At 53.9% G+C, this 12446-nt stretch overlaps 1 protein-coding gene across 1 annotated transcript in view; it reads left to right on the forward strand.

Annotated features, from left to right (window-relative positions):
- The window catches only part of Tnfrsf8 (TNF receptor superfamily member 8), a 37564-nt gene extending 25351 nt beyond the window's left edge, over positions 1–12213 (forward strand). The window contains exons 9-11 of the mRNA XM_042695705.1: positions 4176–4201; positions 7544–7748; positions 11418–12213. Of these exons, the coding sequence (XP_042551639.1) occupies positions 4176–4201; positions 7544–7748; positions 11418–11650 (464 nt within the window). The 3' untranslated portion in view covers positions 11651–12213. The remainder of the gene's footprint in view (positions 1–4175; positions 4202–7543; positions 7749–11417) is intronic.
- The last annotated feature ends 233 nt before the right edge of the window (positions 12214–12446 follow it).

The raw sequence follows: 12446 nt of genomic DNA on the forward strand, positions 1-12446 counted from the left end.
CTTCCCTCCACCCTCCCTCCCACAGCCCTGTCTTCCACTTCAGTGTCCAGTGGCCTCCAGTTGTCCAGGACCTGCAGAGGGGCTGGTGGTGGGTTTTCTGTTGTCCTGGACATAAAAACCCAGGCTGCCATGGCATGTTTTGAACAGGGCGAGTTTCACAAGCGTGCTCTCTGTACAAGGGGGTTTTTGAATTTCGAGAGCGTTCAGGCCTGTTTCCATGAGCTGGCAGTGAGGGCCAGTCTCATTGAAACCAGAGTCTGCTTTCTTGACATTCTTCTAGTATTTGACTTTCCATTGCTGTCAGTGTGTTTTTTTTCCTGTAAACCTTCATATAAGCAGGGTTTGTTTTTTTTTAATTTTTTTTTTTTTTACAAAAAAGACAGAAAGCAATTCCCTTAAGAGGTTAGGCCTGGTGCCGGGTGCTAGTGCCTTGGCTCCCACCTGTAATCTTAGCCATTTGGGAGGCTGAGATCTGAGGATCCCAGTTTGAAGCCAACATGGGCAGAAAAGTCTGTGAGACTCGTATCTCCAACTGACCACCAGAAAAGCCATAAGTGGAGGAGTGGCTCAAGTGGTAGAGCACCAGGTTTGAGCAAAAAAGCTCAGGGACTGCATCCAGGCCTCGAGTTCAAGTCCCAGTACTGGCATACATACAGAAAAGAAATTGGACCTACAAGAGACAGATGTGGGACATGCCAGCCTGGCCGGTTTGAGGTCCTTGAGATGTGGTGTTTAGGTTTGGTGGGCGGTAGTGCAAACTGGGTGAGCAAGTATGCAGGGCACAACGCAGGTGAACCTGGTCTGAGCAGGGCAGATGTCTGTCCTGTCAGTGGACACAGAGAAGCCACCATGGTTGGTTGCTGCTCTGTCTGAGCACACCCCGTCCGAGCTCTCTCGAGCTTTCAGACACATGTCACATCTGTAAAGACAGAGTGACCAGTTCTCTGGGGAGAACTTTTACATGCTGGTCCTGGGGTTTGAATGCGGGACTTGGTGCTGTTGCTTAGCTTTTTGTTGTTGCTGTTGTTGGTTGTGGGGCTTAAAGTCTGGGCCTGGGCGCTGTCCCTCAGCTCTACAGATCAACGCTAGCGCTCTACCACTTGAGCCACAGTGCCACTGCTGGTTTTCTGGTGATTGATTGAAGATAAGAGTCTCAGAGATTTTGCTGCCTGGGCTGGCTTTGAACCGTGATCCTCAGATCTCAGTCTCCTGATTACAGGTGTGAGCCACCGACTTGGGCTGGGCACTGCCCCTGAGCTTCTTTTGCTCAAGGCTAGCAACGCTACTACTTGAGCCACAGCGCCACGTCTAGCTTTTTCTGTGTATGTGGTACTGAGGAATTGAACCCAGGGTTTCATGCATGCTAGGTAAGCACTCTACCACTGAGCCACATTCCGAGCCCTTGCTTAGCTTTTTTGCTTGAGGTTGGTTCTGCACCACTTGAGTCATGCTGCCACTTTTGGCTTTTTGTTGGTTAATTGGAGATAAGAATCTTAGGGATTTTTTTCCTCCCCTGGGCTGTCTTCCAATGGCGATCATCAGTCCTCAGCAGAGGAGGAATTGCACCTCAGGAGAGTGACAGAAATGGAAGGGACCCAGTTTTGTTTTGTTTTTTCCTTGTCTGTCATGGGGCCTGAACTCTGGGCCTGGGTGCTGTCCCTCAGCTCTTCAGCTCAAGGCTAGCGCTCTACCACTTGAGCCACAGCACCACTTTCTGCTTATGTGGTGCTGAGGAATGGAACCCAGGGCCTCATGCATGCAAGGCAAGCGCTCTACCACTGAGCCACCTTCCCAGCCCAGGGACGAAGCTCTGAACCACACATCAGCATCAGTGCTCTTGGGCCTTTAGGGAAGCCGTGTACTTAACCCAGAATCACTGTGGTACAGTGTGTCCTGAACTCTGGCCCCTGGAGCCCAGGGTGAGTTTCCAGTAAGAATGCGGTTATTCCAAAAGCTAGAGGAGCAGGCTGAAGCAACCTTGTGAAGGGAAAAGCCCTGAGGCAATCTGACCTCTAGCACTTGTTGAGATTTGTTTTGGATTGTTATCAAAGTATTTATGGGTTGTGATGGGAACAGAATTTTCTAGATTCTCCTTTTACCTTTGTGTGATTCTGCACTCATTTCTGAGAGCCCGCCTCCAATGCTGGTTTTCCCTCTCATGTGATGGAATGCCATCCTGTTGGCACCCTGGGTTTTGCTGGGACCTACTATGTGCAAGGGGTGTCCTGGGCACTTGACCTTGGCAATTTCTTTTTCTGGACCTGGGGCTTGAACTCAGGGCCTGGGTGCTGTGCCTGAGCTGCTTTTGCTCAAGGCTAGCAGGCTACCACTTGAGCCACAGCACCACTTCCGGCTTTTTCTGTGTATGTGGAACTGAGGAATTGAACCCAGGGCTTCATGCATGCTAGGCAAGCACTCTACCACTAGGCCACCTTCCCAGTCCTTGTTTTTGTTTTTTGTTTTCCTGTCCCAGGCTCCTTCAGGTACTTGTGACTGCTGTGAACTCATGTTGGAAACTGAGTGCCAAGTTCTGAGCGCTGAGTTCTTCCAAAGCCCACCAGGAGTGTATATAGTTCATTCACACTGCAGCCTGGTTGATATTTTATCTTGTTGGTTGGTTGGTTGGTCAGCTTGCAGTGAATGTGTCTTCTAGGATTCAGGTGCGGCTGGTTCCCTGAGCTGTAAAAAGCAGAGAGCACATTCTAGAAGCTTCTTTGCTGGCCTGTCAGATGCGCACACCTTGTCTACACAGGCTGGGGCTCCTTAAGACTGTGTGTCCCAGACCAGACACCAGATTACAAGCCTGTAATCCCAGCTACTCAGGAGGCTGAGATCTGAAGATCATGATCTGAAGCTAGCCTGGGCAGAAAAGTCCGTGAGATTCTTCTGTTGATTGTGGGGTTTGAACGCAAGGCCTGGGTGCTATCCCTGAGCAGGTCAAGGTTAGAGCTCTACCACTTTGAACCACAGCTCTACTTCCTGTTTTCTGGTGGTTAATTGGAGATAAGAATCTATGGACTAGCCGAGCGCTGGTGGCTCATGCCTGTAATCCTAGCTACTCAGGAGGCTGAGATCTGAGGACCTCGGTTCAAAGCCAGCCCGGGCAGGAAAGACCGTGAGACTCTTATCTCCAATAAACCGCTAGAAAACCGGAAGTGGTGCTGTGGCTCAAGTGGTAGAGCACTCGCCTTGAGCTGAAGAGCTGAGGGACAGCGCCCAGGCCCAGAGTTCAAGCCCCACGACAAAAAAAAAAAAAAAAAAATCTATGGACTTTCCTGCTTGGGCTGGCTTTGAACTTCGGTCCTAGATCTCAGCCTCTTTTTTTTTTTTTTGTTGGTCGTGGGTCTTGAACTCTGGGCCTGGGTGCTCTGCCTCAGCTCTTCTGCTCAAGGCTAGTGCTCTACCTCTTGAGCCACAGCGTCACTCCCTGTTTTCTGGTGGTTAATTGAAGATAAGAGTCTCACAGACTTTCTTGCCCAGGCTGGCTTTGAACTGTGATGCTCAGATCTCAGCCTCCTGAGTAGCTAAGATGACAGGTGTGAGCCACCGGTGAGTGCCTGGCCCATGGTAAATGTCCACATGACCTCCCGAGACGCAGCCCCTGTTCAGCAGGAGGAAACAGTGACGTGGGGGTGAGCAAGAGGAAGGTCCTGCCCTGAGAGTCATGGTGGACAAACTCCTGGGCCTGTAGAATGGGGGTCTGGACAGAAGAGAGACAGCCAGGGCATGATTGTGGTCAGGGACTGAGGGCTTCAGCCTGAACAATCTGGGCGCCCATCTCCCGCTCAGCTACTGCCTGGAAGCTCCCAGGGAGCTGTGCGGGTGCTCTGGGCTCTCCTGAGGGGTTACAAGCCCCCCACCCTGCCCAGAGGGAGCCTCCAGGCTCTGAACCAAGATGGGCGTAGACACAGTGAAGGTGGGGAGTGATGGGGGAGGGATGTCATCCCCCTGTGGACTGAACATGGGGGGGTGAGCCTCCAGCGCAGGGAGACCCCAATGCTCAGACCACGTGACCCTGGGTCGGGTCTCAGCCCATCTGCCTTCCTGGGGAGCCATCTGCCAGCGGGTAGGGTGGGGTGGGGTGGAGCATGGTGGGGCGGGCCAGAAGGCTCTGCATCCTGGATGAAGTTCTACTCTTCTGCTTTTTAAAATTTAATTTATAATTTGACTTGCAGATGCCAGACCTGCCAGGACCCTGTCAGTAAGTACCACCCACATCCCATGACTGTATTCCAATCAGATCTGTGGCTTCAAGGCTGCTGGTGACGGGAGAAAGGGGGACTGGGCAGCTCCCCCTCTCCCCCCTCCCACCGTCCCCAGTGCCCAGAGTAGCCCCTGCAGGAAACTCTGAACCCAGGGGCTTGGCCTGGGGCCCCTGCAGGCCTGGGCCCTTGGTGGGGAAGCTCACCCCTATGACCAGTTCCTGGCTCAGTCCCAGGGGGTTTCCAGAAGGGTTTACCAAGATTTGGCTCTGACCCTTTGGGGGCCTGTATCTGGCCCTGAGGAAGTCTGTACATATAGTGTACTTTCTCCTTTTCTTCTTTGTTCCACGAATAAAGCTGATCCATGAAGCTGGATGGCAAATCCAATTATGAAGACCTTAGAAGCAGGGCGCCGGTGCCTGTAATCCTAGCTACCGAGAAGGCTGAGATCTGAGGATCGCAGTTCAAAGCCAGCCTGGGCAAGGAAAGTCCATGAGACTCTTATCTCCAATAAACCACCAGAAGACTAGAAGTGGCGCTGTGGCTCAAGTGGTAGAGCGCTCGCCTTGAGCTGAAGAGCTGAAGGACAGCGCCCGGGCCCAGAGTTCAAGCCCCATGACCGACAAAAACAAAGAAAAAGAAAAAGAAAACCTTAGCTCCCGGGCTGGATGCTTGCGTCTCTCCTCTGTCATCCTAGTTAAGTGTGCAGCTAAGATCTGAGGATCAGGGTTAGAAACCAGCCTGGGCAGGAGAGCCCGTGAGACTCTTATCTCTCATAACCCAGCAAAAAGCCAGAAGTGGAGCTATGGCTCAGGTGGTAGAACACCCAGCCTGGAATGAAAAAGCTAAGGGACAGCACCCAGGCCTTGAGATCAAGCCCCAGTACTGGCAATAAATATTACACTCTTACTGGTCCCTAGAAAGCACCTTCTTTTGGGTGTGTTTTCTAGAAGTTTTCTCAGAGAGAATACTCCAGCCCAGACAAGTCAGAGGTTTTATACCGCCACCCTGTTCCCTGAGCTGCCTTCTTGTGGGGTCACCTGTATCCCCCAGACCCCGAGAAGTGCTAGGCGTGGGGCCAGGGACTCTGCCAACTCTACGGCCGCCCACCCATGTGGGGCCTGTACTCTGGGTCTTCCTTCGGCAGCCTGCCCCGTGCCCAGCTTCTCAGGGCGTGTGGGGAAGGGGTGGTGCGCTGTCCTCAGAGCTGAGGGCGGGCGCAGGGTGAAGTACCTGCTTGTGCCAGGTTCACGTGGCTCACACTGCGTCGTTTTTTTTTTTTTTTCCGTTGATCAAATTTTCCATTGCATGCTTTTTCTTTTCTCTTCCTTTAAAAACATTTTTTTTTCTTGTTTTTGTGTTTTGGTAATACTAGGGTTTGAACTCGGCCTCATGCTAGCTACATAGCTGTTCTATCATTTGAGTTATTTGGCTATCCCAAACCATTTCTTCCTTCTTTCTTCCTTCCTTCCTTCTTTCCTTTCTTCCTTCCTTCCTTTCTTTCCTTCTTCCTTCCTTCCTTCCTTTCTTTCCTTCTTTCTTCCTTCCTTCCTTTCTTTCCTTCTTTCTTCCTTCCTTCCTTTCTTTCCTTCTTCCTTCCTTCCTTCCTTTCTTTCCTTCTTTCTTTCTTTCTTTCTTTCTTTCTTTCTTTCTTTCTTTCTTTCTTTTTGTTTTTGTCAGTCATGGGGCTTGAACTCAGGGCCTGAGAACTGTCTCTGAGCTTTTTTGTTCAAGGCTAGTGCTCTACCACTTTGAGTCACAGTGCCACTTCTGGTTCTCTGGTGGTTAATTGGAGATAAACATCTCAAGGACTTTCCTGCATGGGCTGGCTTCAAACTTTGATCCTCAGATCTCAGCCTCCTGAGTAGCTAGGATTACAGGCATGAGCCATCAGCACCCAGTTTCCTTTTAATTTTATTTTTTGGTTGGTTGTGGGGTTTTGATTTAAGCATTCCAGCATTCTGTACAGGAAGGCAGCTTCCTATTATCATTATTATTATTATTATTTTCAGTCTTGGGGCTTGAACTCGGGACTAGATGTTGTCCCTGAGCTTTTTCCCTCAAGGCTAGTGCTCTACCACTTGAGTCACAGCCCCACTTCTGGCTTTTTGGTGGTTAACTGGAGATAAGAGGCTCATGGAGTTTCCTACTGGGGGTGGCTTTGAACAGTGATCCCCAGATCTCAGCCTCCTCCTGAGTAGCCAATGCTGGGCTCTGCTTTTCTTTAAAATAGAAGACTTCTGTCCCAGGAAATTGAGGTAGGAGAGTTGGGGTAGGCCTTGAGGGGTGCCAGCATTTAGATCCTGGCCAGACACTTGCTAACCCTGGACAACTTAGTCCACTTCTCTGTGCCTCAGTTTCCCCATCTGTAAAGGGGACTTTCCTGGGTAGTTGTGTGTGTCAGCACATCAGTAGCTTAGAACAGGGCCCGGCACATGGGAAATGCTGCATGAGATGCTGACTAATGTCATTAGTAAGCCCAAATTAAAAGCAATGGACGTGGGCTTGGGACTTGGCTCTTGTGGTAGAGTGTTCACCCAGCAAGTATGAAGACCTGGGTTCAAATCCTAGTGCTGAGAACTCGCCCCCCCAAAAAAAAAAAAAGAAACCAGAGGCTGGGGCGCTGGTGGCTGTTGCCTGTTCTTCTCAATCTGAGGATCACAGTTCAAAGCCAGCCCGCATGGGACAAAGTCTATATGACTCTTTTTTTTTTTTTTTTTGTCGGTCGTGGATCCTAAACTCTGGGCCTGGGCGCTGTCCCTCAGCTCTTCACCTCAAGGCTAACGCTCTACCACTTGAGCCATAGCACCACTTCTGGCTTTTTTCTGCTTATGTGGTGCTGAGGAATCGAACCCAGGGCCTCATGCATGCATTGCAAGCATTCTACCACTGAGCCACCTTCCCAGCCCCAAAGTTTAAAAGACTCTTATCTCCAATTAAACACCCCAAAGCAGGAAATGGAACTGTGGCTCAAGCGGTAGAGTGCCAGCCTTGAGCAAAAAATAAACCCCCAAACTCAGGAACAGCACTCAGGCCCTGAGTTTGTCAAACCTCAGAAGAAGAAGAAAAGAAGAAGGAAGAGGAGGAGGAAGAGGAGGAGGGGGGGGGGAAGAGGAGGGGAGGAGGGGGAAGAGGAGGTTACACAGGGGCCCCTCGTGCAGTGGATCAAGGCTGGGAAGTCCAGAATGGCTCATGGCAGCTTTGAAGCAAAGCTTCAAAGAGACTCCCTTGGGGGAGACTCCCTTGGGGGCCAGAGAGAGGAATAAAAGAAGGCTTTCCTCTTCCGAGGCTGGGGGAGTTGGGGGTGTGCCCTGCCTTAGTTTCTACTCCCTTATCCACAGGAGTCAACAAGAATATCGGTGACCGAGTTTGGCCCGGGCTCGCTGAGCACAGCCAGCCCCCCAGCCGTGGAGCTGAGTCCCCCTGTCGGGGCAGCTTGCCCGGAGAGCCTGCCACTGCTGGACGCCAGCCTGGCCGAGGGACCCTCCGTGCCCAGGGACTCTCTGGAGCCCCGTGTGTCCACAGAGCACACGAATAACAGGATTGGTGAGTTGGCCGGTTTGGGGGTCTCTGGTATGGCTAGTGAGAGGTAAAGGACAAGGATTCTGGGGCCTAGATGGGAAGCAGAAGGCCCTGGGGTCCCCCCCATACCTGTGAAGTCAGGATGGTGGCAGGAATGCTTCATGGGGCCATGGAGAAAAGTCAAGCGTCAGCCTGGGCCGGGCGCCAGTGGCTCATGCCTGTCATCCTGACTACTCAGGAGGCTGAGATCTGAGGATTGTGGTTCAAAGCCAGCCCGGGCAAGGAAAGTACGTGAGACTCTTCTTGAGCTGAAGAGCTCAGGCACAGTGCCCAGGCCCAGAGTTCAAGCCCCACAACCAACCAAAAACAAACAAACAGCCTGGCATTGCTGGTATTCAAGTGTGGGGGGGCCCTCAGACTGGAGGAAGACAGCTGGCCCCTGACAGCTCTCCGCCTTGCACTACCATGGAGTTTGCGGGGCACACAGGCCCAGCTGGCCCCCAGCTTGGACGACATCCTGGTATAGCCAGAGGTTCTCTGGAAGATCTAAACCTGCCCATACTGCACTGCTTCTTCTTCAACCCCCATCACCCTTAGGATTCCAGACCAAAGGAAGAAATAGGAGGCAGGAAAAGTGGGGGAGCAGAGGCAATGTTTATTTGAAAGTGGGTATAAGGCATCAGGGAAGCTGGGGGAAAGCCTCTTAGCTACCAGTGGGTTAGTACAAGCCCCCAAGGAGGACCTTCGGCTGGGAGGGATGCTGCACACCGGGTGAGGTCCTGTCCACCTGCTTCCTGCCCAAGGAGGAAGAGGAGGAGGGGGAGGAGAGTGCTGGTCTAAGAGAGCAAGAAAGGGACCGGAAGTCGGGAGTCTGCCTGCAGTGCTCCCGGGGTCCCCCTTTTTTATCCCTCTGGGTGCGTCTCAGCTGTCCTGGCATCTGGTTGGGTCACTGCCCACCTCACCCCGAGGCCAGGCCCTGGCCAGGGCCTGCTGCAGCTCACCAAGCTGCTGTCTGGCGCCATCCACCTGTCCCTTAGGTCTGCCACTCAAAGCTGGTCGGGGCTGACTCCTTTCCGCCCGACTGCATCTGTCCACTCTCTCCTGGACTAAAAGTTTCTCTAAATGTTCTGATGCTTCCCTCAGGCTAAGCTGCTTCTGCAGGAGCCACTTCCTGGCCGAAAGCAACCAACTCCTTCCCCCCTGAGGCTGGCAGGTTCCAGATGTTTTCTGTGTTTCCTCCTCCAGGGAGCCTTCCCTGCCCTCTCTACGCTGTGGCATCCCTCATCTGTGCATCTTGACACCCAGGCTTCCCCGTCCAGTGTCCCCACTCTTTCTCACTCCACCTGGCTGGGAGGCCCCTGGGGCAGGGCCTCCCAGGGCCCCACCTCCTTATCTGGAAAGGTCACTGGGCCCTGGGACCTCTGGTGGGTGCTGCTAGGGAGAGCTCCTCCGGGCAGCCTGCCTCAGGAACCAGTGTCTGCAATTGTAACTGTAAACCAATGTTTGAAAAGCATCGGAGGAAATACCATGAGGCGCCTGCCGATTTCCGGAGAAGTCCTAATTGGAGCGCTTTGACTCCAAGCTCAGGGCCTTGCTGGGAACTCAGGGTGGAGCCCTGGGAGTAGGGGAAGAGGCCCCTGGCAGCTCCAGCTCCAGCTCCCTGCACTGGCTCAGCCTTCCCAGATGCATGTCCCACCCCAGCAGGCTGGGCAGGGAAATGTGTTGGAGGTCCCCTGCACGGGACACCAGGCCGCAGATGACTCCTGGTGTGGACAGCGTCCCAGGGGAGCCGCCTCTGCTAGCTCTCACACAAGACCCAATTCCCTGCCCTCCTCAACTCCTGCCTGGCCCAGATACCTCCCCGGACCTCTGGGGTGGGGAGGCAGCGTCTGTGCAGCGCTGTGACTCCCACGGTGGGGGTGGGTAGGCCAGGGCCTTGGCCTGGCTCCAGCTTTGGCCTCTTCTGACCAGCCCAACACCCTCTTTTCCTCCACGTGTCTCCCCTCCTTTCATCTGTCCGCCCTCTATTCTCCCCACAGCCTGGGGACCCCTCAGCCATGGCCTCTGCCTCCTATCTATGCCTAACCCCACCGAAGGGCCCCCAGATCCAGGGCCACGGGCCTGGACGGGGATGTGGGGTGGAACCTGAGCTGCTGCTCCTGTGGGGTGGGTCTTGGGGGACACAGCTTGTCCCCTGTTCTTTCTGGTTCTCTGTTCTTTCTAGTAGGTCTCTCTTTCCCTATAATCCTAGCTACACAGGAGCCTGAGATCTGAGGATCGCAGTTTGAAGCCTGCCCAGAGAGCAAAGTCTGTAAGATTCTCACCTCCAATTAACCAGCAAAAGGTCAGAAGTGGGAGGTGTGGCTCAGGAGGTGTCCTGCCAGCCAGCCTTGAGCAGGAAAAGTGAAGCAGGAGTGCAGGGCCCAGCACTAGCATAAAACCAACCCAACAAACCAAAAACCATGGACAAACCACGTGCCAGTGGCTCATACCTGTCTGTAATCCCAGCTATTCTAGAAGCTGAGATTTTAGGATCGAAGTTCAAAGCCAGCCCAAGTAGGAAAGACCCTGAGACTCTTATCTCCAGTTAACCACTAGAAAACCGGAAATGAGCTAGGTGCTAGTAACTCATGCCTATAATCATAATAACTCAGGAGGCTGAGATCTGAGGATCATGGTTCAAAACCAGCCAGGGTAGGAAAGTCTCTGAGACTTCTATTTCTAGTTAACCACCACAAAGCCAGAAGTGAAGCTGTGGTTCAAGTAATAGAGCACGAGCCTTGAACACAAAAGCTCAGGGACAGCCCAGGCCCTCAGTTCAAACCCCAGGACTGAATTGGGAGCCAGTGGCTCACTTCTGTAATCCTAAACTACTCAGGAAGCGGAGATCTGAGGATTGCAGTTCAAAGCCAGCCTGGGCAGGAAAGTCCATGAGATTCTTATCTCCAATAGACCACTCAGAAAACCAGAAGTGGTGCTGTGGGTCAATTAGTTGAGTGCTAGCCTTGAGCTGAAGAGCTGAGGGACAGCGCCCAGGCCCAGAGTTCAAGCCCCACGACTGACAAAAAAAAAAAAAGGACTAGCATACACACCAAAAGCCAGCATTGAGTGAAAAAGCCATATAACAGCATTCAGACCCTTAAGTTCAAGCCCTAATACTGAGGCAAAACACACACACACACACACACACACACACACACACACACACACACACACACACACACACACACACACACACACAGAACAAGCTGATACCAAACAATGAGGTTGGGGCGCCAGAGTCTTGTGAAAATCTTTTTGGGGTTCCTGAATCTGAGGAGTGAAACTGGGCTTCACTAGGCAGGAGACCCCACCCCAGTCTTGCTCTCAAGTTCCCTCTTGAGTTTCCTCATTCAATCTTTACAGCCCAGCGCAGCTGGGAGCCAGACCCTGGCCTGAGTGTGAGCTGCTGGCGCGCTGGGCCTGCTGGGTACAAGCAGCTGCCCTGGCCCAAGTCTAGGCTTCCCCTTCCCGGCTTCTCAGGCAGTGTGGAGCCGTCTGGGCCTCCAGTCTCCCGCTGGAAAGGCTACTCTGGCAGTCCCTACAATGCAGTTGCTTATTAATTAGCAGGGCCCAGACCTGTGCAGCGCGCGCCCAGCCCGTTGGGTTTGCCTGAACTGGTCTTCCCAGCACCCCCATCCTCTTGCCTTGCAGAGAAAATCTACATCATGAAGGCCGACACCGTGATTGTGGGGACCGTGAAGACTGAGGTACCCGAGAGCCGAGGTCTGGGGGGGCCGGGGGAGCCCGAGCTGGAAGTGGACCACGCACCGCACTTCCCAGAGCAGGAGACGGAGCCACCTCCGGGCAGCGGTGAGGACGTCATGTTCTCCGTGGAGGAGGAAGGGAAGGAGGACTCCGGGCCCACGACCATGTCTGGGAAGTGAGGCCCGGGAGCCGAGTGCCCCTTGAGGTCAGGGAGACGGAGGCCGGCGGGGCGTGAACGGAAGCGCTGGGACCTCGGGATGGACCCGGGTGGGCACTTGGGATGGACCCGGGTGGGCATCCTGGCTTGTGTTCTTGCCTGACACCAGGAACTCATAGTCAGGACAGCACCCACCCAAGGAGGGGCCGTGAGGTTGGCTCCATGTCCCTCGCCAGCACCCCTGTGGCCTCTCTCCCTGGGCCTCCATGGTGACAGCCTCCAGGCCTTGCTGGTGTGTCGCCAGCCCCCAGTTACTATGCACGTGGCCAGGGTGGGTGTGGAGCCCGGCCTGGAGGCCTCTCCTGAGTCAGAGGGGAAGTGAGAGGTCGGAGCACTCGTGGTGGGTGCTCTGCCCCCAGCCCGGGCCCCCAGGGGCTCCCTGCCACCCTGCCCGGCTCCCCACCCAGCCCAGGCTTCCCACGGCTCCGCCACCACCGCGCCAGCCCCAGGATCAGTTCTCTGGTCTCAGAACACCTGTCATTTTGTGGCTCAGATGTCTAGAGACCCTATGGCTGCTGGAAGTCAGCCAGCCCTGCTTGGCCTCCCCACACAATGAGGGACCACGGGACTTCCTGGGGCCCTAAAGTACATAGTGGCGGCCCCTGCTGGGCCCTGAGATTGAAGAAATGTCCTTACATCCATAGATTTTAAGTCACAGGACCCCCCACCCCCAAGCCCTGCACCTGACGTTAGAAAGCACACCACCCCCTGCCCTTCCCTGCCCCCCCCCACAAAAACATTCATCCCTTGCTGTGCCC

The sequence above is a fragment of the Dipodomys spectabilis genome, unplaced genomic scaffold (assembly GCF_019054845.1).
Source record: "Dipodomys spectabilis isolate Male_0828 unplaced genomic scaffold, ASM1905484v1 ptg000188l, whole genome shotgun sequence".
Classification (NCBI taxonomy): domain Eukaryota; kingdom Metazoa; phylum Chordata; class Mammalia; order Rodentia; family Heteromyidae; genus Dipodomys; species Dipodomys spectabilis.